This window comes from Ricinus communis, chromosome 6, assembly GCF_019578655.1.
Source record: "Ricinus communis isolate WT05 ecotype wild-type chromosome 6, ASM1957865v1, whole genome shotgun sequence".
In the NCBI taxonomy this organism is placed as follows: Eukaryota; Viridiplantae; Streptophyta; class Magnoliopsida; order Malpighiales; family Euphorbiaceae; genus Ricinus; species Ricinus communis.
The window spans coordinates 1,338,822-1,366,400 of NC_063261.1; the positions used below are offsets into that span (position 1 = coordinate 1,338,822).

Here is a 27,579-nt window from a genome sequence, read left to right on the forward strand (position 1 = left end):
GTATTTAATATGTAGCATTTGCAACCGAATACCCTTATATATGAAATCTTAGGCTTTCTACCATTCCAAAGCTCATAAGGTGTTCTATTTAAAAATAGGTCCAATATAAATACGATTCGCAATATAACAAGCAGTATTGACGGCATCGGCCCAAAAGTACTTAGGAAGGTTGTACTCATTGATCGTAGTTCGAGCCATCTCTACCAATATTCTATTCTTCCTTTCAACAACCCCATTTTGTTGAGGTGTCTTAAGAGAAGAAAAGTTATTGAAAATACCCGTTTGTTCGCAAAACTTTTTAAGACTTTCATTTTTCAAATTCTTTTCCATGATCGCTTCTAATAGAGGCAATTTTGAGGAACTTCAAAGACAATGCCCACACCATGGCTTGCCTAATTGGATGGTTCCTCAAATTTTCTATAATGGGTTGACTGATGACAATAGGAATATTGTTAATACAGCCTCAAATGGGAAGTGGATGGAGAAAACGGCTGAGGAGGCTGTTATATTGCTTGAAGAACTTGCTTCTCAAGGATACATGGGTGAAGAGGCAACAATGGCAAAGGCTAAAGGAATTCTAGAGCTTGACACCATTAATTTATTGAGTACAAAGGTAGATGCTTTAACAAAGTTGGTAAGTAAAGCTTAAACTAATTCCATTGAAAGTACTAATGTGTCTTGTGAGATGTGTGGAGGACCTCATTCATATTCACAATGTAATATGAATTCTAATGAGGATATGGATTATGTGCAAGGAGGTTTTAACCAAAGGGGAGGACAAAACTTAAACACTTATAATCCCAATTGGAGGAACCACCCTGGTTTTTCATGGTCTAACCCTTCTAGCCAACTTAATCCTCCATTTAACATAAACACTAAACCATAAAACCCACCCGGATTCCCAAATAGACCACCAAATCAACCTTTTAACCAACAACCACCAAAGTATAATTCAGAAAATCTTATGGAGCAATTCATAGGTCAACAAATAGCTACTAATAATAAACATGATGAAAAATTCAAGCAAATTAATGCTAGGATTAATCAACTTGTTTCCCATAATCGCATCCTTGAAACACAAATTGCCCAACAAGCTTCCTCTCAATCTCAACCTCTAGGTAGACTCCCAAGTCAACCTGAATTTTACCCTAAGGAAACTTGTCAATCAATTAACTTAAGGAGTGGTAAAGAAGTTGGTAGTATTGCTCCAAAGAAGAACAAAGTAGTAGATGATGATTATATGGTAGTGCTAGATGTTAATAAGGAAGATGAGGATATGGTTAAAGAGAAGGAAGAACAAAAAAGAGATGGTAATAAAGATATGAAGTTGAAAGAAAGTCAAAAAAAGACCCTAAGATAGACCTTAGGACTTTACCATTTCCATAAAGATTCATAAGTGATGTGCATAGTTTTACACATATTTGCTTGCATATTATTGTGTATGTTCTTAGCAATTATTATGCTTTTATTCCCAGATCACCCGTGTTTTGTGTTCTTTTGCATATCAGGAACATTTATAGGACCACCATCGGTGTTTAAGCAATTATAGATCAATACGTACGGAAACGGACGAGAATTCATCAAGATTGGACAAGAGTCCGCGTTGCACACATTGAGCACGGCCTGAGTCAAGGTCATGCTGACCATCACGGCCTGGACTCTAGCCGTGACCAACCATCAAAACTTGGTCTTTAAAACAATGGTTTGGGCAAGGTTTTTGAGGCCACCACGGCCTCCAACACGTCCTGTGGTGGCCAGCACCGGTAGGGGCACGGCCATGGTGAAAAACCTATTTGATGAGATCCACAATTTCAGCATAGCCTGGACTCCGACCATGCTGACCAGCACAGCCTTGACCACGATCGTGCTGAAATAAATATACAAGGAAAATGAATTTTTTAGGGTTAGGAGGGAAGAAGGAGTGAGAGAGAGCCCTGGCGGCTGGTTCGGTTTTTCCACAGTGTTAAGTGCGGGAGAGAGTTGTAGAGAAGAAGAACCCCAGAGTCGCAAGGTTCCGAGTGCAAAACAGTAGTGGAGCAATTCAAGAGGCAATTTGGGAGATTAATCATAGTGCAGGTCCAGATTTGGAGTTGTTCATCCAATTCGAGAGAAAAGGGTGTACATGTTTCATTTTCATTATTCTTCCATTGTAATTGATTTCCTAGTTGTTTTAAACATGAACATGTTGAGCTAGATTGATTAAATCCATTAGGATTTCTTTACTATGTTGGCTTAATATTATATTGTTGGATTGTTTGAGTTAATTTTGTATTCTTCTTGTTTTCAGTATTAATAAGATAATGCATTATTCATGAGACGTTGTGAATTGTGGTGTTTAGATTGCTTTATGTGATTGAGAAGTCCATTTGGCAATTGGAATTTTGAATAGTAAGAACTGGTTAATAATCACTTAGAGATAAGGATAATTAACTAGCCGGATTAAGAATTAACAAAGCGTAATAGAGGCAGATTAAAGCTTAATGCTAATTTAAGAATCAATCCTTAGGAAGAGATTCCAAATTTAGGTTATTAGGTTTAGGAATTCGGTTATCTCGAGAGAGAAACCGAATTCAGTTAAGAATTCATCCATGGGTAGCATAATTGGAGTCATCAATCCTTTATCTTTTGTTGATTGCCAACTACTTTAGGCTCCTTTTGGGTTGCTTTATTGTCTTGGTTATTTCATTTATCCATTTACTCTTGCATCTCCCTTAGAACTTAGCTTGTAGTTATTAGTAAGTTTAGAAATTATTCATCATTCATTTTAGGTTAATATAATAAAGAACAAAGGAGTAACTCTGGGCTTTCACTTTCCCGAGGAATACGACCTTGATACTCACCATGAGTGCTAGACTGCATCGATAGGTACACTGCCTTAGATTATAGCTAACACAATTAGCGAACATCAAGTTTTTGCCCTAAGATAGACCTTAGGACTTTACCATTTCCATAAAGATTCATAAGGCATAATCTTTACAAGCAATTTTAAAAGTTTCTATATCATCTTAAGGAATTTACTATCACCTTACCCTTCATGGATGCCATTAGAGATATGCCTTCATGGGGTAAATTTTAAAGGATATTGTCAATCATAAGAGTAAACTTGAAGAGTATGGGATAGTATCTCTTGTAGAGGAATCCAAGGCTATGTTTGCAAAGTCTCCATCAAAACAAAAGGATCCAGGTTGTTTTACTATTTCTTGTAAAATTGGTGATTTGTCTTTTAATAAAGCTTTGTGTGATATAGGTGCAAGTGTAAGTCTTATGCCTTATTCCATATACAAGAAGATTGGTGTTGGTTATTTAAAGCCTACCACAATGTGTCTTGCTATGGCAGATAAATCCATCAAGTACCCACTTGGAGTGCTTGAGAATGTTCCTACAAAGGTGGGTAAGTTTATAATTCCAACGGATTTTGTTATCATGGATATGAAGGAGGACCCCGAAATTCCTATTTTGTTTGGAAAACCATTTTTTAGTGACTGTAGGGGTGGTCATTAACATGAAAAATGGTAAAATTAAAATGGAAGTGAATGATGAATCTATTGTGTTGATGTCTTCAAGATGATGACGGAGACATCACCTATGGAACTTTGTGAAAGAATTGACTCATTGGATGTTATTAATGAGTGTATGGGTGAGGTGATACATGAGTGTATTAGACAAGAATCATTAGAGGTTTGTTTAGAACAAGCTGCTAATGAGGAGCATGGTAGTGTGAATGTTATGACTAGTGTGAGGATGTTAGAATCATCTCCATATGCTCCTATTTATAAGAACTCAAGATTTGAATCATTAAGAAGAGATGATGATACTAAAGATAAGCCTTCTTCATCAAATGAAGAGCAAGCTTGAGTTAAAGCCTTTACCCTCAACTTTAAGAACCAAAGCTCAAATATCCAAGTCTTCTAAGGGTAAAGAAATTGTTGTTCAAGAAATTCCAGGCTAAGAAACCAACATTGCTCCAAGGTTTGGTGCTCCATTTCCTATTTTTAATGCTCTTGAAGGCAAAAGGTATGAACTTTGTGAGAAAAGAAAGGTTATTGGTTCTAAATATTTGCCTATGGATATTATTGAGAAAATGGGCATGTCAAATGTAATGGACAAATTATTAAAATCAATTGGGCTTAAGAAATTTGTTGATATGCATAATGATTCTTATGTGCAATTGACTCAAGAATTTTTTTGTTCATTATTTTTGAATGGCAATGATGCTGATGTTTTGGATTTTTGCATATTAGTGAAACCATATAAATTGACATATAATTTGATGAAAAATATTTTTGGTTTTGCTAAAGATGGTATGTGTGCTATACGAAGTTACTTTAGTGCTAGTGGATTTTGGGCATATTTGACTGATTTACCACCAAGATTTGATGCTAAACGTGGTTATGCTATGTTTATCAAAGACCACAAATATTGGCTTTTGCATAAAGTACTTTCATGTTTGGTTTTTGGAAAATTGGAGGCTAGTAGGGTGTATATTTAAGAGTTGTTTTTAATGTGTTGCATTCATAATAAGAAACAAATTTATTGGACTTATTGGATTTTCAATCAATTTCTTGAATATGCTAGCAACACTAAGGTTCCTTTGACTCATGGTCATCTTATTACACCCATTGAACATGCACTTGCTATATCACCATCTTCTTTGTCAAGTATGAAATGTGTTAGGTTGGTTCATTTCACCAAGAATGCATTTCTTCATGGTGAAGTCATCAATGATGCATTTCATCTCAAGCATGCACAAGATCGCACTTGTTAGATCAAAAGGAATCAAGAACCACATAAAGTGAGGATTGAAGAAGAAAGTGAGGAGGAAGATGATGAGGAGGAAGAAGAAAGTGAAGATAGCAATCAAGGAGGGAGTTCTAGTGTTGTCAATAAACTAGCTATTTGGAATCAAGTTTTACAAGGACAACAAGCCATAAATAGGCAATTGGATGCCTTGGATGCTAGGCAACGTGCAATGGAGCAACTTCAAAAGCGTCTAGCTTACAAGATGGATTAATTGATTTCCCAAAGTGGTTACCAAGTTGACTCTCCTCCACCATCACCACAACAAGATTGAGGGAGCATTTCTTACCTTTTCTTTTCACTTATAATTATATATTGCTCATCTTTTTATTGTTTGCATGACACCTTGAGGGCAATGTGTACTTTTAAGTGTGGGAAATGGGTTATTTGCATGTCTTTAATTCTTTTTAATTGTAGTTTTTTTTATTAGTTAGTTTATGCATGCCATCTTTCTATTTGTGTGTGATTAGTATTCTATGCTAAATGCATTATTTCACCATTTTTTATCATGATACACTCCGTCCTAAGTTTGATAGGTTTTGTACTAGTTCATGTTCATTATAGAATTTGAACTATAGGAACAGTTAAAATTAATTTGTTTTACTTTTGATAGTGCTTTAAATGGTAACAAAGGAGACAATGGTAGTATAAATTTGAAAGTTTTTATTGTTTGTTTTCATTAGTGATAAAATATTGAGCATGGAGTAAGAATTTTGACTATACTTTGAAGCTAGGAACTAAGGAATTTAACCTTATCTTAATAGAATGAAACATTTTTATAATGGGAAACTATAGCCATGATACTTGCTTATAGCATTTAATAGGGGTTGAGGACTTGAAAAAAAAAAGAGAAAAAAAAGCATGAAGTGAAAATAAATATGAGTAATTTTTCTTATTAAAAAAAATAAAAAGAAAAAATTGTAAAAGATATTTCTAGTCCTCTAGCAAAAGAGCTATGAATAGTGCTAGTAGCCACTTGATGATGTGATGAGGGTTGAGTAAGTTGTGTGCATTTGTGTTTGCTCCTCATTTGCATTCATTTGGAAATACCCATTGACATCTCAAGTAAGGTCGCTATTTTAGAAAAAATGAGCGGAAAAAGTGAGCTACAAACAAGTCCAATATTACTATGAAAGTGTCTATAATATGAGTGTGCTTTCAATTTTGTTCCATAATTCTTACTAGTTCTTTTAAGATAGAGTTAAAGAAATGACATTCTTTGTGGAAGGTATGGTTAGGAGGATTGCTTTGGCCTTTGAATTTTGTTACTAATGTTTCTAAACAATGTCTACCTTCTTATTTATACTATGTATTGTCTTCATTGGTCCTACATAGAGACTTGAGAAAGTGATTCTTGAATTCATTTTATTTATTCCTTGGGTTTAATTGTCTAATGAGACTTATTAGTATTTAAATCTATTTGAACTTGGAGGAGTAGTGTTGTTTGTGAAGTTTTTAATTCTCTTTTCGCAATATTTATATTTTAGAGTCTTGCTTGGGGCAAGCAAGGTTTAAGTGTGGGGGAGTTTGATATATTGTGTTTAGCATAGGTATTTAGGATATTTTCATGCGTTATTAGTTTCATTAGTTTATAATTTTTCTTAGTTTTCATGTATTTTTATTTATAGTTAGGAATTTATATGATTCCAAGTGTTTATTTGTGTTTTCTTATTATTTTTAGTGTTTATACATGTTTTTGTTGTGTATTCTAGGCTTTAAAAGTGTGAAACTATCAATAGGGGAGCTAGTAATGGATCAAGGTTAAAGAGTGTGGCTTGGAACTTGTCACTACTAGTTACGCATGTCACTAATGGTAAAGATTTGCTGCTGTCACTACTAGTTACGCATGTCACTAGTAGTGAAGAGTAGTTATTCATCAAACAATATGACATTTCAGTTTGAGCACTCTTCAGTATTTTGGGCATAACTTCTTGTACAAAAATCGGATTAAGGTGAGTAAGACGGCGTTGGAAGGATAAGAGACGGAGCTACATCTTTCATGTTTTAAGGATTTTCCAATTATGTCATCTTAAAGGATGAAAATGCCCCCGAAGTTTCTGCCTCTGCACAGTATGGTGTCTTGTTTGAATGGTGCCTTTCTATTGGGAGACGACTTTTTACCATTTGTAACCAACTCTAAGGCCTATATAAATGTTATTTCTGTTCTTTAAAGGGAAGACAACAACAGAACATTAGAAAAAGAAAAGAGAATATTAGTTTAAGTGCATTTGAAGACAACATAAAGGCAAAAGGAAGATAGTTCTTGTAAAGGCTACATTTTCTTATGTAACTATTTGGAAGACATTGGAGATCACTACATACATTATTTCTATCCCTTTTTCTCCTTTCTTTTACTTGTTTTACTTGATGTTTAGTGTAGTATTTTTTGTTTTATTGGTTTTATCCAGGATGTATCAAGGCTAACTTCCTTGTTTATTAGAATTGCAAGGATGAATTGATATTGTAAACTACTTTTATTTTATTAGTAATGCATGATTGATTTGTGTTTAATTGAGTGCCTAATTGTGTTATGTATGCTTGATCACCATATATAATATATTAATCAAAGATTCACAATGAGAGTTGGGATTTTTGGTAGAAATGCAATTGAATTCACTTAAAGGTTAGGAAAGTACCTAGAGATAAGAAATCTGCTTTAAGGGGTAAAAGAATTGGCATGGTTCTTAATGGTTTTTGTCTATCTCTACAATGACATGAGAGTGCTTGTAGACTCTAGATGAAAATTCCCTTAATTGACAATGAGAGTTGCTTTTAAGGATTTTAGGTCACAATCTCCAATCAATACATGTGTTGACAATAATTCTTAGTCTCTTGATCATTTCTGAATTGTGGTTCTAATAAACATATCTTGAAATTGTTGTTAGATTAATTAATTAGTTTCATTAGTAGTTATTAATTATTGATTAATGTTAGTTTAGTTTTAGAATAATTAAATTAAACTTTACAATAATATTTTGCTTATCCATCTTAGTATCTTTATTAACTAATACAAAATTACTACAAGTTCTCCAGAGTTCGACACCCTACTCACTCTATATTTAGTTTGAAAACTAGGGTATAATTCCACCCACATCAATGGTTAAAGGTTACATCGTATTTTTTATCACATACTTGACTAATACTCAAAAGATTATGTTTTAGACCATCTACACAAAGCACATTGTCAATTAAGGGTGAGCCTTATTTACCAATTTTTCCAATGTCGATGATCTTAACTTTGGTATTGTCACTGAAGGTTACCTTACCTCCATTTTTCATCTCAAAGTGTGAGAAGAGATGTGGATTACCCATCATGTGTCTAGAGCACCCACTATCAAGGTACCACTTATTCTCCCTTGTGGTACTCTTCAAGCACACCTATAAAATAGAAAGTTCACTTCTTTTTAGATATCCAAATGTATTTGGGCCCTTTGTTGTTAGTCTTAGATGCATTGCCAAATAGACATCCCAAATGGCTCATTCTTATAGGACACTTATAATTTGTGTCCATCCATGCAACAATAAAAGCAAGTTACATCTATAAGATGATGATCATGATTTTGATGCATATGCCCATTTCTCAAAGGTCTAGCATATGAATGGTTATGATCATGTTTCCTCCATTAATATAAGGTCTTAGAATTTTAAACTCTTTGTCCTTGCCTTCCTTGACCACTTGCCATCTTTGGGTTGGGTCTTGGCAGATGGAGCTTGAGCTCTTCTAGGTCTAGAAAAATTCTAATAGCTTTAACACATGAAGGAGGTGGAGATCTCTCAATAGTTTTTATCTTTGCCAGATCCACCTTGATTCCCTTACTTGAGATCTTATGGCCTAACACAATGTCCTCTTGTACCATAAAATGGCACTTCTCCCAATTCAATACTAGATTAGTCTCCTCACATCTAATAACACCCTCTCTAAATGCTCCAAGCACTGATCAAATGAGCTTCCATGAATAGATAATCATCCATGAAGACCTTCATAATATCATCTACCAAGTCATCAAAGATAGCCATCATGCACCTTTGAAATGTATCTGGTGCATTGCACAAACCAAATGGCATTCTTCTCTTGGTAAAGGTCTCGTAAGTGCATGTGAATGTGGTCTTCTCTTAATCTCATAGGCTATAGGAATTTGGAAGTAACCCGACATACTATCTGAAAAATAGTAGTATTTATGCCTGGACAATCTTTCCAACATCTAATCAATAAAGGGCAATGGGAAGTGATCTTTCCTAGTGGCATCATTCAACTTCTTGTAATCGATGCACACTCTGCATCCTCTCATTGTTCTTGTTGTGACAACTCATTATTCTCATTTACCACAACTGTCATGCCTCCTTTCTTAGGCACAACTTTCATTGGACTGACCTAAGAACTATCTGAAATGGGATAGGTTATCCTTGCATCAAAAAGCTGGATCACCTCCTTTTTTACTACTTCTTTCATGTTAGAATTTAGGCGCCTTTGAGGTTGCACCACAGTCTTGAATTCCTCTTCCATTAGGATCTTGTGTGTGTAAAAGGAAGGGCTATGATATGCATCATTATATACGTGTTTATATTCCCAATTACTTCAATTTTTATGCATAGTTATCTTGTTTTATGCCAGAATCATCTGTGTTTTGGTTCCTTTCATGTTTCAGGTGATTATCGATGGACATTATTAGTAGTCGAGGGAAATACATGCAAATACGTACCAGAATCCATCAAAATTGAGCAAGGGCTACCATTTCAAGGTTGAGCACGGCCTGGACTCTAGCCATGCTGAACCATCAACACTTGACCCTCAAGAGAGTCATTTTGGCACGATTTCTACGGCCACCACAGCCTCCATCACGGCTTGTGCTGGCTCATTCACCAGAGAGGGCACAGCCAAGAAGAAGCCCTAACTTGTGAGACTCGAAGGTCCAGCATGGCCTGGACTCCATCCGTGCTGAGACATTTATATAGGCAAATGCGAATTATTTTATGAGTGTGCTATTTTTCTGACTTGATTTGACACATACATGCATGAGCCATCCTTTTCCAGACTTCAATATTCGACTTTAGGAGACTATTTCGCCTATTGAAGGAAGGATTACATTGGTTTAAACATCATATTGAATATTAAGAGTGGATTTGGAGGCATTCAAGAGGCAATTTAGGGTTCATCAATCAGATTTGGGGATGTTGAACTGTTCATCCAATTCGAAGGAAAAGGGTGTATCTGTTTCATTTTCTTTATTCTTTCATTGTTATTGAATTCCTAGTTGTTTTAGACATGAACATGTGTAGCTAGATCAATTATACCTATTGGGATTTCCTTACTGTGTTGGCTTAGTACTAAATTGTTGGATTGTTTGAGTTCCTTTTTGTATTCTTCTTCCTTTCAGTATTAATAAGATATCGTATTATTCTTGAGGCATTGTGAATTGTGTTCCTTAGATTGTTTTCTGTAATTGAGAAATTCATTAAGTAATTGGAATTTTGAATAGCAAGAATTGGTTAATGATCACTTAGAGATGAGGGTAACTGTCTAGCTGGATTAAGAATTAACAAACCTTAATAGAGGCGGATTAAATCTTAATGCTAATTTAATAATCAATCATTAAGAAGAGATTCCAACTTTAGGTTTTTAGGTTTAGGAATTCGGTTATCGTGAGAGAGAGACCGAATTTAGTAAAGAATTCGTCCACGGATAGCAATAATTAGATTCATCAATCTGTTATCTTTTGTTTGATTGCCAACTAGTTTAGGTTCCCTTTGGGTTTGCTTTCTTGTCTTGATTGTTTCATTTATTCATTCATTCTTGTATCTCATTTAGAACTCACTTTCTAGTAATTAGTAAATTTAGAACTCATCCATTATATATTTTAGGTTAGATAACAAAGGACGAAGTAGTAACTCTAGGTTTTCACTTTCCTGAGAATACGACCTTAATACTCGCCATTAGTGCTAGACTGCATCGATAAGTTCACTGCCTTAGATTATAGCTGCATAAATAGCCTATCAAGTTTTTGGTGCGTTGCCAGGGATTGTTTGAAAACTAGAGTGAAATTTGTTATTTGTTACTTTAGCCAATATTTTATTTTATTTATTTCTTTTCTGCGTTTGTCATTATTTTATTTATTTATTTGTTTGAGTTGTTACTACTTTGTGATTACAGGTAGTGTATGACCAAGAGGTCTTATTCTGATCGAGTAGACCTTTTAGAAGTTGCTTCACCAATGGAAGATGGGCATGAGCTTTCAAATGAGGAGGTATTGGAGCAGACAATACTGGGGAGTTTCATGAGATTGACAGGGTAAGTGTGCATCAGTTGAGACCATCACTTGAGGAACCACCAATCCTCGAGCTGAAAGATATTCCACACTTATTGCTCAACCCACATTCTTATAGACGACATCAATAACCTGGCGATTGGACCACATAGCAAGCTAAACCCGCACACGAAAGGAGGGGTTACCGAGTCTAGCTAAACGACTCGAGACAAAAAGAAGCTCTTTTGGAAGGCACCCCAAATTTTATTTTATGTTCTTAACATTTTATTTTTTTAGTTTTGAAACATTTTATTAGTTTTAGTTTTCATATTATATTTAATTTTTATTTTCAATTTCTATTATTTCTTTAATTTTCATTTTCAGCTCCTGTCGATGACCTACCGAATTTCTACTCCACCGGCCTCGGCGAATGATCAGCGGTCCCCTAGATCTTCTTTTTATTTTCTGCGTTGATTTACTTTATTTTTCATACATGTAACGTACCTAGATATTATTTATTTTGCTTTCTTTATTTGTACATCCCATGCGGGGTACCCACTTCTTTTTATACTAAGGATAGTGTGTTCTTCAAGTATGGGGTGGGTGTGGGTAAACTATATATTCTCTTCTCTTTCCCATGACTTTTGGATGTGTCTAAAATTGCTATCACTGGTGTTGTCTATTTTTAGGATGTTAGGACCTATGTTCTTCATGTTGTTTAAGCTTAGTTTGTTCTTTTATAATTAATGATTTAATTCACATACTTGAAATTGATTATCCCTATCGATTTTTGTTCTTGGAAAGCAATTTCACTGTGTTCAATATGTCACTTTGGCCGGGTTAAATCGGTGTTGTTTAAGTTCTTTGCAAATTTTTAGCCTTTATCTTTGAACTTTGATTATGCCAATCTCTTATACCATTTATGTGATAATTCAATTGATAAGTCTCGGTGCAAATTTGAGTCACTTCAAACATAAGTTTTTGAACCAAAATTTGAGCATCCATTGCAAATTGTGCTCATGATTTTTCTTGTTTAACTGTGCACTGTACTTAATGTTATTTCTAGAACTTGCTTTGTAATACTTGTTAAGGTTAAATGAACTCTTGAATATCATTAAATGATTTGGGCAACTTAGGATTCACCACATCTGGCTAAAAGCCTACCCTTTGTCTCCATTAGTCAGCTAGTTTTGAGCCTTAACCTTTTCTTCATGATTTGCACCTATACACTGCAAATACACCATTCTATCATTTATCTTTTCTTTCACCTGTATACTGAATAATTATGTGTTATTCTTCTTCTTTTATGGAATCATAGTGCCTAATTTTGTTATAAATTCACTTAGTCCCCTTCAATCCAAATTAGATAATTGTTCTCGTTGTTTATGTCACTAATCATGCAGCCCCTATGTAAGCTGTCGTGGCATATATATATGCTAAAAAACAGAAGAAAAAGAAAAAGAAAAAAAATTTTGACTTATTTCTTAGCTCTTAGCTCTTTTGGATTTAATTCTTGTGAGCATCCTTTACTTCAAATAAGGCCTTGTGAGTATTTTTGTTGTTTTGGCATTCCACTCCTGAAGCATTCATTCTAAATAATTGCATGATTTTTCAGTATTCTTTACACTTCTATCCAAATATTCTTACCTTTACCTTAGCCACATTTCAACCCTTGTAAAGACCCTTCAATTTTGGTATTCATTTATTCGCAACAGCAAAGATGAGATTGATTAGCAAGCTTATGGTAAACAGGTTTTGTGCAGCTCCATTGAGGGAATTTTCTTGTTTACCTGTAAACACTACGAGTGATTTAAGAGATTCCTGTGAAGCAATGGTTCCTGGTCTTTAATGATGAGTTGTTATAAAAGTTGTATTTCGAGTTGCTATTACTATAGTTCTTCTTTGAAGGTGTATGATTTGTTTAGCTACTCGAGTTTCATTCTTTATATATTGAATAAGGTTAAGTTGTGCACTTTAGCATGGATTATTGAGGGGTGATTGTTGCTTGTATATGTATTGAGTTATTGATTGCTTGAGGACAAGCAAAAGCTTAAGTGTGGGGTGACTTGATGTGCATCATTTTATACATGTTTATATACCCAATTACTTCCATATTTATGCATAGTTATCTTGTTTTATGCCAGATTCACTTGTGTTTTGGTTCCTTTCATGTTTCAAGTGATTATCGATGGACATTATCAGTAGTCGAGGGAAATACGTACAAATACATACCAGAATCTATCAAAATTGAGCAGGGGCTACCATTTCAAGGTTGAGCATGGCCTGAATTCTGGCCATGCTGAACCATCAAAACTTGACCCTCAAGAGTGCCATTTTAGCACGGTTTTTGAGACTACCAAGGCCTCCATCACACCCCATGGTGGCTCAGCACCGGCGAGGGCACAACTAAGAAGAAGCCCTAACTTGCGGGACTTGGTGGTCCAGCACGGCCTGGACTCTGCTCATGCTGATCAGCACGGGCTTGACCACAGCCGTGCTGAGACATTTATATAGGCAAATGCAAATTATTTTGTGAGTGTGTGATTTTTCTGACTTGATTTAACACATACATGCACGAGCCATCCTTTTCTAGACTTCAATATTCGACTTTAAGAGACTATTTCGCCTATTGAAGGAAGGATTATATTGGTTTAAACATGACATTGAAGATCAAGAGTGGATTTGGAGGCATTCAAGAGGCAATTTAGGGTTCATCAATTAGATTTAGGGATTTTGAGTTGTTCACCTAATTCGAAGGAAAAGGGTGTATCTGTTTCATTTTCGTTATTCTTTCATTATTATTGAATTCCTAGTTGGGATTTCCTTACTATGTTGGCTTAGTACTGAATTATTGGATTGTTTGAGTTCCTTTTTGTATTCTTCTTGCTTTCAGTATTAATAAGATATCACATTATTCATGAGATGTTGTGAATTGTAATCCTTAGATTGTTTTCTATAATTGAGAAATTCATTAAGTAATTGGAAGTTTGAATAGCAAGAACTGGTTAATGCTCACCTAGAGATAAGGGTAACTGACTAGGCAAATTAAGAATTGAAAAAGCTTAAAGAGGCAGATTAAAGCTTAATGCTAACTTAATAATCAATCATTAGGAAGATATTCCAACTTTAGGTTCTTAGATTTAGGAATTCGGTTATCTCGAGAGGGAGACCGAATTCAGTTAAGAATTCGTCCATGGGTAGCAATAATTGGATTCATCAATCTGTTATCTTTTGTTTGATCGCTAACTAGTATAGGTTCCCCTTGGGTTCGCTTTCTTGTCTTGATTGTTTCATTTATTCATTCATTCTTGTATCTCAATTAGAACTCAGTTTCTAATTATTAGCAAATTTAGAATTCATCCATTATATATTTTAGGCTAGATAACAAAGAACAAAGTAGTAACTCTAGGTTTTCATTTTCTCGAGAATACGACCTTGATACTCGCCATTAGTGCTAGACTGCATCGATAGGTTCACTATCTTAGATTGTAGCTGCATAAATAGCCTATCAGGCTAATTCCCTTAATATCTGCAATCTTCCATGTTATGGCCATTTTCTACCTTCTTAACACTTCTAATAACCTAACTTTTTGTTCCTCCATCAACTCAGAACTAACTATGACCGACAGCTTAAAACTGATCTGCATAGTATTACATATATTTGTTGAAATATTACTGCACATTTTCTTAGTATTTATTGTATTTTTATTCCAAGATCACCCGTGTTTTTTTTCCTTTCATGTTTTAGGAGATTTTATAGGTCCATCATCAGTGTTTTAGCAATTTTAGATCAATATTGGTCGAAAAAGGATGTAATCATAAGCTTTTGACCTTAGGTTGACTTTTGGGAAGTCAACACGGCCCGTGCAAAAATTCCAGGCCATGTAGCTTAAGCACTTTGAAGCAGCACATTTTCTGAGGGTACCGCGCCCTAGAGCACGCCCGTGTTGGTTAACACAGGCAAGAACATGGCCATGCTAGATTTAGTTCATTTTTTCAATTGGAGTCCAACATGGTCCGTGTTGAGGGACACGGGGTTGAACACACCCGTATTTGCATAATGAATAAAAGGAACGAGCTAAAGAGAGAAAAAGTAGTTCCGATCAGCGATTTTTGACTCTTCATCTTCCTTTGTAATTTTGCTAGACGGGTTTCAGGCATCTCAGGGCGGCTTCCAGAAGACTGATTTCACCTTGGAATGTTAGATTCGTGATTCTAGGTTTTAGATTAAAGATTGAGGAGGAGTTTTGGAGCAAATAAAGAAGTAATTTTGGAGATCGACTGCAGTGTAGATCAAGGCTTTGAGTTGTTCATCCAGTTTTAGGAAAAGGGTGTACATGTTTCAATTTCTTTATTCTTTCAATGTAATTGAGTTTCTATTTGCTTTAGACATGAACATGTGTAGCTAGATTGGTTGAACCCATTAGGGTTCCTTGTTATATTGGCTTTATACTGAATTGTTGAGATTGGTTGGGTTTCCTTTCTTGTATTCGTTTTGCAATTAATAATATAAATCTAGTTTTCGTTACATTGATTGTATTGATTACTATTCATAGAACTCTTTTAGTAATTGAGAAATTCTAATTGAGTTTGGAAATTTAATTGCAAGAACAGGTTAATTTTCACTTGGAGGTAAGGTTAGTTAATTTGCTGAATTAAGAATTAACAAAACTTAATAGAGGTGGATTAAAGCTTAAGGGTAACTTAATAATCAGTCATTAGGAAGAGATTCCAACTTTAGGTTCTTAGGTTTCGAAATTTGGTTGTCTTGAGAGGGAAACCGAATTCAGTTTAGAATCCGTCCACGAGTAGCATAATCAGACTCAACAATCTGTTATCCTTTGTTTGATTGCCAACTAGTCTAGGTCATTTTTGGGTTTGCTTTCTTGTCTTGATTATTCTCTTTGCTCATTCATTCTCGCATTATACTTAGAATTTAGTTTTTAGTCATTAGTAAATTTAGAAACCTCCGTTATTAATTTCAAGCTAGATAACAAGGAACAAAGTAGTAACTCTAGGATTTCACTTTCCCAAGGGATACGATATTCTTAATACTTGCCATTGTACTAGGCTACATCGATAGGTTCATTGCCTTAGTTGTAGTTGCATAAGCAGACCACATCAAGTTTTGGCGTTGTTGCCGGGGAACTTTGTTTGAAAACTATAGTGAAATTTGCAATTTGTTACTTTAACCGTTTTTCATTTTTGTATTTGTCATTTACTATTTATTCATTTATTTGTTTGTTTTGTTGCTGCCTTGTTCATTTCAGGTAGTTTATGACTAGGAGTTCTAATCTTGCACCAGTAGACCCTCTGCCCGAACGAGAGCAATCCCTCAGGCAACTGAGGAAGCGATTAGAGGTGGAGGAGGAGGAACAAATAAAGATTCATGTCCATACACCAGTAAATATATAAGACGACAACAACGGACGATGTATGAGTTTGCTAAACCTTCCCTTGAGGGGATGCACACCATTATATTGAGTACACCTGTTGCATCGAATAATTTTAAAATTAAGCCAAATCTCATTCAGATGGTGCAGTAGAGTGTACAATTTGGGGGCTTGCCCAGTGAAGATCCTAACACCCACATCGCGAACTTCTTAGAGATTTATGATACCTTCAAGATAAATGGAACTACCAATGATGCCATTCGGCTTAAGTTGTTTCCATTTTCCTTGAGGGATAGAGCAAACAGATGGCTACAGTCTTTACTAGCCAATACCATCACCACCTAGAGTTCTTTGCCTGAGAAATTTCTTCATAAGTACTTTCCTCCTGCTAAGACTGCAAAGATGCATAATGATATTTCTTCTTTTATTCAATTTGATAATGAGAGCATGTATGATGCGTGGGAGAGGTACAAGGACTTGTTGAGATGTTGCTCACACCATGGTTTACCGTTATGGATGCAGGTGTAGACTTTTTACAATGGTTTGAACTCAACCACGAGGCAGATGGTAGATGCAGTTGTAGGTGGGGCCATCAATAGTAAGACACCGGAGCAGGTCCAGAACTTAATTGAGGAGATGCCGATGAACATATATAAGTGGCAGTCTTCTAGGAGTAGGCCGGGATGACAAGGACTGGTGAATCAGGTAGATTTTGCATTAGCCTTGGCAGCTCAGGTGGAGCTTTTAGCCAAGAAGATCAACCAGCTTCAGATGTCAGTCCATGCACCACAACTTGGATAGGATTTTTATGGTGACCCGCACTACAGTGCAAACTGTAATACGGGAAGTATGTTTGCTTCTTCTTCATCTTCTTCTTCTACTGACCATGAACAGGTTGATTATATGGAAAATGCATTAAAGCAGCAGAATAACCCGTACAACAACGGATACAACCTAGGGTGGAGAAACCATCCCAATTTCGGGTAGCGAAATAATAATACCCAGGGTCCACCAGGATTTCAGCGATTGCACCAGCAGCAACCCCAACAGCAGACTGTTCTCCCTCAACTACCTTAAAACTAGGAGAAGAAGCCCAATTTAGAGGAGTTGATGATGAAGTTCGTGTCCACTTCAGAGAACAAGTTTCAGTAGATGGACACAACTTTTAGAAATCAGCAGGCCTCCATAAAGAATTTGGAGAATCAGATAGATAAAATTTCTAAGATGTTGGCTGAGAGACAATTAGGGACGCTCCTCAGCACCACAGAGTCAAAACCGAGGGAGCATGTCAAGGCTATCACCTTGAGATCAGGTAAGCAGTTAGGTAGCTCTTTACCTATGGCTGATGATGATGTTGTTGTGCAGGATGAGCCAGCTAGGAAGGAGCCAGAGCCTGAGATGACAGAGCCTGCGGGAATCGAGGACAAGGAGAAAAGTCCTATGAGAGAACATCAGCCACCAATTCCATATCCTGCCAAGTTGAAGTAAGAAAAGATTGATCAACAGTTTGGTAAGTTATTAGATTTATTTAAGCAGCTAAGGACTAACTTACCTTTTATTGAGGCTATATCGTAGATGCCCAAGTATGCGAGGTTCCTGAAAGAGATTCTAAGAAACAAAAGGAAGTTGGAGGACTTGGGACTAGTGACACTAAATGAGGAGTGCTCAACCATTCTTCAAAACAAGCTGCCAGTAAAGAGGCGTTATCTAGGGAGTTTTATTGTTCCTTGTATTATTAGTGATTTGCATATTAATGATGCTTTAGCTGATTTAGGAGCTAGCATCAATTTAATGCCTAGCAGTTTGTTTGAAAAATTAGGTTTGAGTGAGCCTAAACCTACTAGGATGAGCGTACAGTTAGTAGATAGGACTGTAAAATTTCCTAGGGGAATAGTTGAGGATGTACTTGTTAAGGTAGGCAAGTTTATATTTCCTGTAGATTTTGTTGTTATGGACATGGAGGGTGAGAGTAACATACCTTTAATTCTAGGTAGACCTTTCCTTGTAATATCTAGGGCTATTATAGATGTTTGTGATGGGAAGTTACAGCTTAGAGTAGGTGATGAGACTACTACCTTTGACCTGAGCACTTTGATGAGACATTCACTTGACCATGATGATACTGTATATTATGTGGATGTTTTAGATGATATTTTGGGGTCTCAATTGCAGGAAATATTACTTGATGCTCCTTTGCAGGTGGCATTACAAGCTGAGGATGAGGAGGAGTTGTCCAATGAGGATGTATTGCAACAACTTGCTTGTTTGCTGGCTAGTGAGCTCAACAGGTCTACTGACCATCTTGTTGATATTGATAGGTCAGGGGTGCAGAAATTGAGACCTTCCCTTACGGAGCCAGCAGCCCTAGAGTTGAAGAAGTTGCCTAAGCACTTGACCCATGCCTATTTGAATGAGGCGGACAAGCTGCCGGTGATCATTGCAGCTGATTTGACTCCTGAGGAGAGCTTTAGCCTCTCTTAGAAAGTACCCCGAGGCCTTTGCATACAAGAATGTAGACATTTCTGGAATCAACCCCAGTTATTGCTCATATAAGATCCTGATATAGGATAGTTACTAGCCAGTGGTACAGCCATAGTGACGGTTGAACTCGAACATGAAGGAAGTAGTCAGGAATGAGGTAACTAAAATTCTAGATGTAGGTTTAATTTATCCTATTTCTGACAGCTCTTGGGTTAGTCCTATGCAAGTTGTGCCCAAGAAGAGAGGTATGACGGTGGTCAAGAATGAGAAGGATGAGCTGATACCGACTAGGATGGTAACTGGTTTCTGAGTTTGCATTGATTACAGAGGCTCAATAATGCAACTCGGAAGGACCAATTTTCCCTTTCCTTTTATTGACCAGATGTTAGAGCGTTTATCAGGGCATATGTTTTATTACTTTCTTGACAGTTTTTCTGGTTATTTTTAGATTCCCATTGCACTTAAGGACCAAGACAAAACTAGTTTCACTTACCCTAATGGTACATTCACTTACAGGAGGATGCCATTCGGTTTGTGCAATGCATCTGCTACTTTCCAGAGGTGTATGATGGCAATGTTCCATGACATGATTAAAGGGTCCATGGATGATTTCTCGATATTTGATAACTCTTTCTCCTATTGTTTGCTTAATTTAGAGGGTATTCTTGCACGTTGTGTAGAAGCTAACCTTGTGTTGAATTGGGAAAAGTGCCATTTTATGGTGAGAGAGGGTATTGTGCTAGGGCATAAGATTTCACATGTAGGGATGGAGGTAGATAGAGCTAAGGTAGAGACCATTGCTAAGTTGCCACCCCCTAGCTCAGTTAAAGATGTTAGGAGTTTCCTTAGTCATGCAGGTTTTTATATAAGGTTCATTAAGGACTTTCCTAAGCTTGCTAGACCTTTGACTCAATTACTTGTTAAAGATGTTCCATTTATATTTTTTGATGACTGTTTGCAGGCCTTTGAGTTACTTAAAGAGAAACTAACTACAACCCCTATTATGGTCTCACCTAATTGGGGGCTGCCTTTTGAGCTAATGTGTGATGCTAGTGATTTTACAGTTGGAGCTGTTTTAGGACAAAGGATTGACAATAAGTTCCAACCTATTTACTACGCTAGCAAGACATGGACAGATGACCAAGAGCACTATACCACTACTAAGAAGGAGTTATTTGTTGTGGTATACGCGTTCGACAAGTTCCGCTCATACTTGATGCTATCCAAGACCGTGGTCTACACCGATCATTTGGTGTTAAGGTACTTGTTTAGAAAGCATGATGCTAAGCCAAGACTTATTCATTGGATTCTGCTTTTGCAAGAATTTGACATTAAGATCAAGGACAAGAAGGGTGTGGAGAACTTGGCTGCAGATCACCTTTCAAGATTAGGAACCCGAGCCTAGATGCACTTGATGAGAGGGCTATTGATGACAGTTTTTTGAATGAGAACTTGTGCTCTATTAAGGTATCTTCAAATGTCCCTTGGTTTTTCGCATTTTGCAAATTACTTGGTTGCAAAGGTCTTACCAAAGTGTATGACATTTCAGCAAAAGAAGAAATTCTTTACTGATTTGAACTACTATATATTTAGGAAGACCCTTTTCTGTTTTGATTTTGTGCAGACCAGGTGATTCGGTGATGTGTTTATAGGGAGGATATCCTCCAGATTTTGAGGCATTGCCATGAGGGACTAATGGGAGGTCATCAAGCAGCTAGTCATACTGCTAGGAAGGTTCTAGAGGCTAGGTTCTATTGGCCGACCATTTTTCAGGATGCTAGAGCATTCGTGCAGGTTTGTGATGCATGCCAGAGGTCAGGTAACATCTATGCTCGTGATGAGATGCCCCAAACAAGCATTTAAAAGGTTGAGATTTTTTATGTTTAAGACATTGATTTCCTGGAGCCCTTTCCTTCTTCTTTTGGAAATAAGTATATCCTTGCTGTTGAGTATTTCTCTAAGTGACCGGAAGCGCAAGCTTTCCAGACTGATGATGCTAGAGTCATTACTAAGTTCCTTAAGCAATTGTTTGCTAGATTTGGCGTACCCAGGGCACTGATTAGTGATAGAGGGACTCATTTTTATAATGCTCAACTGGAGAGAGTACTTTAGCGATTTGGAGTGACCCACAAGTTTTCTACACCCTATCACCTGCAGACTAGTGGGCAAATAGAGGTTACTAATAGGGGTTTGAAATGCATTTTAGAGAAAACTGTGGGCGTGAGTAGGAAGGATTGGGCAAATAAGCTAGATGATGCACTTTGGGCATTCAGGACAGCCTATCGTACTTCTACAGGTTTTACAACTTATAGGCTTGTGTATGGGAAAGCTTGCCATTTACTTATTGAGTTAGAGCATAGAGCCCTTTAGGCCTTAAGAACTTGTAATTTTGATGTTGATTCTACAGGTAAATAGAGATAGTGGCAGCTCAATGAGTTGGATGAGTGGCGCTAGTAAGCATATGCCAACTCATTCATCTATAAGGAGGGGACTAAGAAGTGGCACGGCAAGCGACTAAGGGGCTTCAAGGACTTGTTGAGGTGTTGCCCACACCATGGTCTTCCTCTCTAGAGGCAAGTGTAGACATTCTATAGTGGCATGAATACGGCCACAAGATAAATGGTAGATGTAGCTGCAGGGGGAGCTATCAATAGCAAAACACCTAAGCAAACCCAGGATTTGATAGAAGAGATGGCCACCAACACTTATCAGTAGCAAACTCCACGGGCTAGAGGTCCAAAGCCCACTGTATATCGGGCTGAGGCAGATCCTACAACAACCTTGGCGGCACAAGTAGAGTTACTTTCCAAAAAGATAGAACAACTTCAGATGCCGGTCCAAGCAGCTCAACCCGGATGTGAATTCTCTAGTGGACTGCATTACAGCGCCAATTGTAATGCGGGAGGTATGTTTGCATCTTCTATGCCTACTAATGTTTCTAACATTGAGCATGTTGATTATGTAGGTAGGCAGCAGAATGATCCCTACAGCAGTACATACAACATAGGGTGGAGGAATCATCCTAATTTTGGATTGAGGAATTCCAATAACCAAGTTCCACCAGGATATCAGAGGTTGCATCAGTAGCAACCTATGCATTCTGTTCCCCATCAACCAGGAGGTAGTCAAGAGAAGAAGCCTAACTTGGAAGAGTTGATGACGAAGTTCATTGCAACTTTAGAGAACAGATTTCAACAAACGGACACTGCCATTTGCAATCAACAAGCTTCAATTCAGAACTTGGAAACTCAAATTGGGTAGTTGTCTAGGATGATGGCTGAGAGGCAGCCGGGCACGCTTCCAAGTAACACAGAGTCTAATCCAAGGGAGCATGCCAAAGCAATTACTTTGAGATCAAGTAAGGAACTTCCTAGTCCATCTAAGCCTTTCACTAATGATGATTCTGATGTGCAGGTGGATGAGTCAAAAAAGGAAGACAAGCCTGAGGAGAAATAAAAGGAAACAGTTGAAGAGAAGGAGGATTCGAAGAAGATCCCCTTGAGGCCATACTAACCTCCCATTCCATATCCTGCAAGACTCAAGCAGGATAAAGTTGATCAGCAATTTGGTAAATTTTTAGATCTTTTTAAACAATTGCGGATTAACTTGCCTTTTGTTGAAGCTATTTCGCAGATGCCAAAGTATGTGAAGTTTTTAAAAAAGATTATAATCAACAAGAGGAAGTTAGAGGATTTGGGATTGGTGACCTTGAATGCAGAATGCTCAGCGGTGTTTCAAAGCAAGATTCCAATCAAACGACAGGACCCAAGGAGTTTTACTGTACCTTGTTTGATTCGGGATAAATTGAAATTGCTAGCATTAGCTGATTTGGGAGCTAGCATCAATTTGATGCCTAGTTCATTGTTTGAGGAGTTAGGACTAAGCACTTCTAAGCTAACTCCTACTAGGATGAGTATACAACTAGCACACAGAACTGTTAAGTACCCAAAAGGGATTATAGAGGATGTGCTAGTTAAAGTTAACAAATTTATATTTCCTATGGATTTTTTTGTCATGGATATGAATGGTGAGAGTGATGTTCCATTGATCCTAGGTAGACCATTTTTAGCTACATCTAAAGCTTTGATAGATGTTAATAGCGAAAAGCTGGAACTTAGGGTAGATGATGAGAGCATTACATTTGATTTGACTAAATCCTTGAGATACCCATATGAGCATGATGGTACTATGTGTTCGATTGATTTTATTGATGACATTGTGGAATCTCAATTGCAGGAAATGATGATTGATGATCCTTTACAAGTGGCAATGAAAGAAAATGAGGATAATTTGTCCAATGAACAAGTGTTGGAGCAGCTAGAGCACTTATTAGCTGCTGATGTTAATGATGAAAAGACTGATGGTTTTGTTGATCTTGATAGGTCAGGAGTAAAGAAGCTGAAGCCTTCTCTGGAGGAGCCGCTCGTTCTTGAGTTGAAAGAGTTGCCAGCGCACTTAATGTATGCCTACTTAGATGAAGCAAAGCACTTACTGGTCATTATTTCCGCTCATCTCACACTTGAGGAGAGGGAGATGGTGCTGTGTATTTTGAGAAGGTATGCAAAGGCATTTGCGTATAACATGACTGACATACCAAGAATAAACCCGAGTTATTGCCTTCATAAGATTTTGATGGAGGACGAGTTCAAACCAGTGGTGCAGCCACAATGGCGGTTGAACCCTCATATGAAGGAGGTGGTTAAAAAGGAGGTAATTAAACTTCTTGATGCAAGTTTAATTTACCCTATTTCTAATAGTGCTTGGGTGAGTCTTGTGCAGGTGGTTCCCAAGAAAGGGGGCATGACAGTGGTGAAAAATGAAAAGGAGGAACTGATTCCTACACGAATGGTAACAGGCTTTTGGGTTTGCATAGACTACCGACGCTTGAGTGACGTAACCCGAAAGGACCATTTTCCCTTTCCTTTTATTGATCAAATGCTTGAGAGGCTTTCAGGCCATATATATTATTGTTTCCTTGACGGTTTTTCTGGTTATTTTCAGATTCCCATAGCCCTAGAAGACCAAGAGAAGACGACATTCACTTGTCCTTATGGCACTTTTTCCTATAGGAGGATGCCGTTTGGCTTGTGTAATGCGCCTGCGACCTTTCAGCGGTGTATGATGGCCATTTTCCATGACATTATAGAGGAGTCGATGGAGGTCTTCATGGATGACTTCTCTGTATTCGGTAACTCTTTTTCCCATTGTTTGCATAATTTGGAAAGTATGTTAGCTAGGTGTGTTGAAGCTAACCTTGTGTTGAATTGGGAAAAATGTCATTTTATGGTCCAAGAGGGTATAGTGTTAGGACATAAAGTGTCACATGCAGGGATGGAAGTAGATAGAGCTAAAGTGGAAGTTATAAGTAAGCTACCTCCCCCTACTTCGGTTAGGGCTGTTAGAAGTTTCTTAGGGCATGTAGGGTTCTATAGAAGGTTCATTAAAGACTTTTCTAAGATTGCTAGGCCTTTAACGCAATTGCTAGTAAAAGATGTACCTTTTGTATTTGATGATGATTGTTTAGAAGCTTTTGAGTTATTAAAGGAAAAACTAACCATGGCTCCCATCATGGTTTCTCATGATTTGGAGCTGCCCTTTGAGCTTATGTGCGATGCTAGTGATTTTGCAGTTGGAGCTGTTTTAGGCCAGTGCAGGGAGAATGTAATACCTGGAATTTTTCTTTAATAAAGATAATATTAATAATGATTAATAAATGAGTTTTTATTTAAATTAATTTTATGTTAGGACTAAATTGGAAATTTATTTTAGAATAAGGATTGAAAGTATAATTTTATTTTTATGGGGTTTTAATGGAAATTTGCGAGTTTGGTATTTTTGTAAATAAATATGTCGGTCAAGGGTATTTTTGTAATTATGTATTTTCAATAATTCGGTTTTGGCCCAAATTAAATAGTTAGGGGCTTAATTGAAAGGCTAAAGGAAAGTTTAGGGGTTAAATTGGAATTCTATTGGATGAAATTGTAAGTAATTAAGAAAGTTGAGGGAGCAAATTGTAATAAGGAAAAGTTCAGGGGTCAAATGTCGATATTGAAAGGAAAGAAAATCGAAGAAGCGGGGAGAGAGAAGTGGGGAGAGAGAGGGAGACGTCGGGAAAGGGAAGAAGCTGTGGCGTCGTCCATCGGTGGCGGGCCTTGCATGAATTCTTGGCAATCAAGTCCAGCAGCGGTGGCGGCATTAGCAGCGAGGGAAAAAAAAGAGGGGCAGCGGCTTTGGAAGTCCATTCCGGTCGATCTCGGTGGCGATCGGCTCCCCTCGAAGAGAGCTTCATTTTGGCGGTGGCGGCGTCAGTTTTGGTGGCCGAAGGAGAGAGTTCTGGCGAAGTGATGGCAACCGACGTTTTTGGGTTTTTCCGGAGAGCTATGGATGATAGGAGGACATATCCCGACTCTACTCAGCTCAAGCTTTGCATTGGCACCGGTTTCGTGGTGATCGGACTTCGTTTACAAATCGACAGCCGAGATCATCCGCAAATCTCTCCGGACTATCAGGTGTCAGATCGGAAAATCGAAAGTGGGGATCGTCATCAGCGCGTCGTTTCGAGTCCGATGGTGAGTTCAGATCGTCGATCGGACTCCGGCGGTTGGAGGCGAGTCGACCGAGCGATCAAGCGTCTCGGTAATTTTTTTCTCTAGCCTATAATTTTGGAGTTCTTTGATTTAATATGTGTGTCTATTGATTGTGTTGAGTATTTGATGATATTTGTGAGTCAAAAATAATTGTTTGTCAGTTGCCTGCCTCGTGTTTTGTGCTGTGTAGTGGAGTCAGGAAAATAGTGAAGTTTGGGGACTCGACTCCCGTTGTTTAAATTGTTGAATATTTGAAGTGTTTTCCGGCGGTGTCCCGGACCCATTTTACGGGGGTAGTGTCTGTGTTGTAGGGGAGGTTCTGCCGAATTTTCGGTAGAATTCTCCTAAGTCGAGATTCTTAGACAGTCAGTCCTAGGAGTCTAGACCTAGGATTAATGATCGATTGTTTCAACATTTTGATAAATTATTTTCCGTGATTAGATGATCTGTCTGTTCAGCTTGCTCCTACCGAGTCACCGGAGCAGAGCTAGGAGGTCGCCCAATTCTGTGAGTTAAAGTCATTTAATCATTGCACTATTGCTAAGTTTGATTTTAATATGCTATTTTAGAATCTATGCTTAATATGATTGTTAGTATCGCAAAATAAATAATTTCACTTGATTATTAATTATTGAAATAATATAAATATCATTATTAGTAACGTTATAATAATACAAACATTATTATTTTTCCTCACGAATTGCACATTGCTTTGCCCTAAATTTTTAATCTTTATTTTGATAATGTGTTGGATGATTTAATTAGACAATGATATTTATTAAATTTGATGTTTGCGATTTGGGAAATGTGGCCTGGTAGAACATGCCGCCCGATGGGTTACATCAGGACCGCATGCGCACCGGTAATGATCATGGACGGGTAATAAGATTTTTATGAGTTTTGCCCTGGTCGAGCTTCGCTCTCTAGGCGCCGACTTATTTGAATATTAAGTGACCGAAATGGAGTTAAGGACCCTGGTCGAGCTTCGCTCTCTTGGCGCCAGTCCTATTAGAATGAGATGCCGGAGTAAAGGTCCCTAGTCGAGCATTGCTCTCTAGGCGCCGGCTTATTTGGATACTTAAGTGACTAGACTAGAGGTAAGGTCCCTGGTCGAGCATTGCTCTCTGGGCGCCAGTCTTATTGGATCAAGAGAGCCAAAAGGCTACTAGAACTTGGGGATTAGGGTTCTACTGAGTCACTCGTCCTGTAAAAGTAAAAATATATTTTATTTATTTATTTATTATGGTATGATTATAATATGGGTTGTATTTACGTGCATAGTTGATATATTGATTCGAATGATTAATATTTTCTGTGAAAAAAGCAATAGTCTCTAGATTATTTGATTTTAACTTACTCTCGAGACTGACAGTCTCCATTTACTATTTTTTAGATTCGTGACTGTTAGTCTTCCCGCGACTCTCATTCGCAGTAGTAATAGTAGGGATATCAGTGATAAATTTTCTGTAGTTCTGGGTCTTGCCTAATTCTTCTGGCAGACCGAATTAGTTATGTAAAATTTAATTGTTGAGATATTTGTGATATTAATAATAGTAAAATTTGAGATGAGATTTGTTTGAGTTGTGAGTGTCAGGCTTACTACGGGATTCGGTGGCCTTACGCCTACCCATTCCCTAGTGCCGATCATGGGCCCTCGGGTGGGGTCGTGACAGAGAAGAAGTTCCAACCTATTTACTACGCTAGCAAGACGCTTACGAATGCCAAAGAATACTATACCACCACAGAGAAGGAGCTCCTAGCTATAGTGTTCGCTTTTGATAAATTTCATTCCTACCTTGTGCTGTCAAAGACAATCGTTTACATAGATCATTCTGCTTTAAGGTATTTATTTTCAAAGCATGATTCTAAGCCTAGATTGATTCGTTAGGTTCTTTTATTGCAGGAATTTGACTTGGAAATTAAGGACAAACGAGGAGCTGAAAATCTTGCAGCAGACCATCTTTCTCGATTGGAGAACCCGCACTTGGAGGAGCTTAATGAGCAAGAGATCGATGACTTCTTTCCGGATGAGTACTTATGCTCAATGCAGGTGACAAATGCTATTCCTTGGTTTTTCTG

The 27,579-nt window shown here is 37.4% G+C and overlaps 1 protein-coding gene and 1 non-coding gene across 2 annotated transcripts; one reads left to right on the top strand and one right to left on the bottom strand.

The window, feature by feature from the left end:
* Positions 1-16,832: 16,832 nt before the first annotated feature.
* On the bottom strand, positions 16,833-16,938 carry LOC112534284. The gene has a single exon (XR_003078580.1). It is a non-coding gene; the product is annotated as a small nucleolar RNA R71 (small nucleolar RNA).
* Positions 16,939-18,007: 1,069 nt separating this feature from the next.
* Positions 18,008-18,913, top strand: LOC125370427. The gene has a single exon (XM_048375812.1). The coding sequence runs from the start codon at positions 18,008-18,010 to the stop codon at positions 18,911-18,913; it is 906 nt and encodes a 301-aa protein (XP_048231769.1).
* Positions 18,914-27,579: the final 8,666 nt, after the last annotated feature.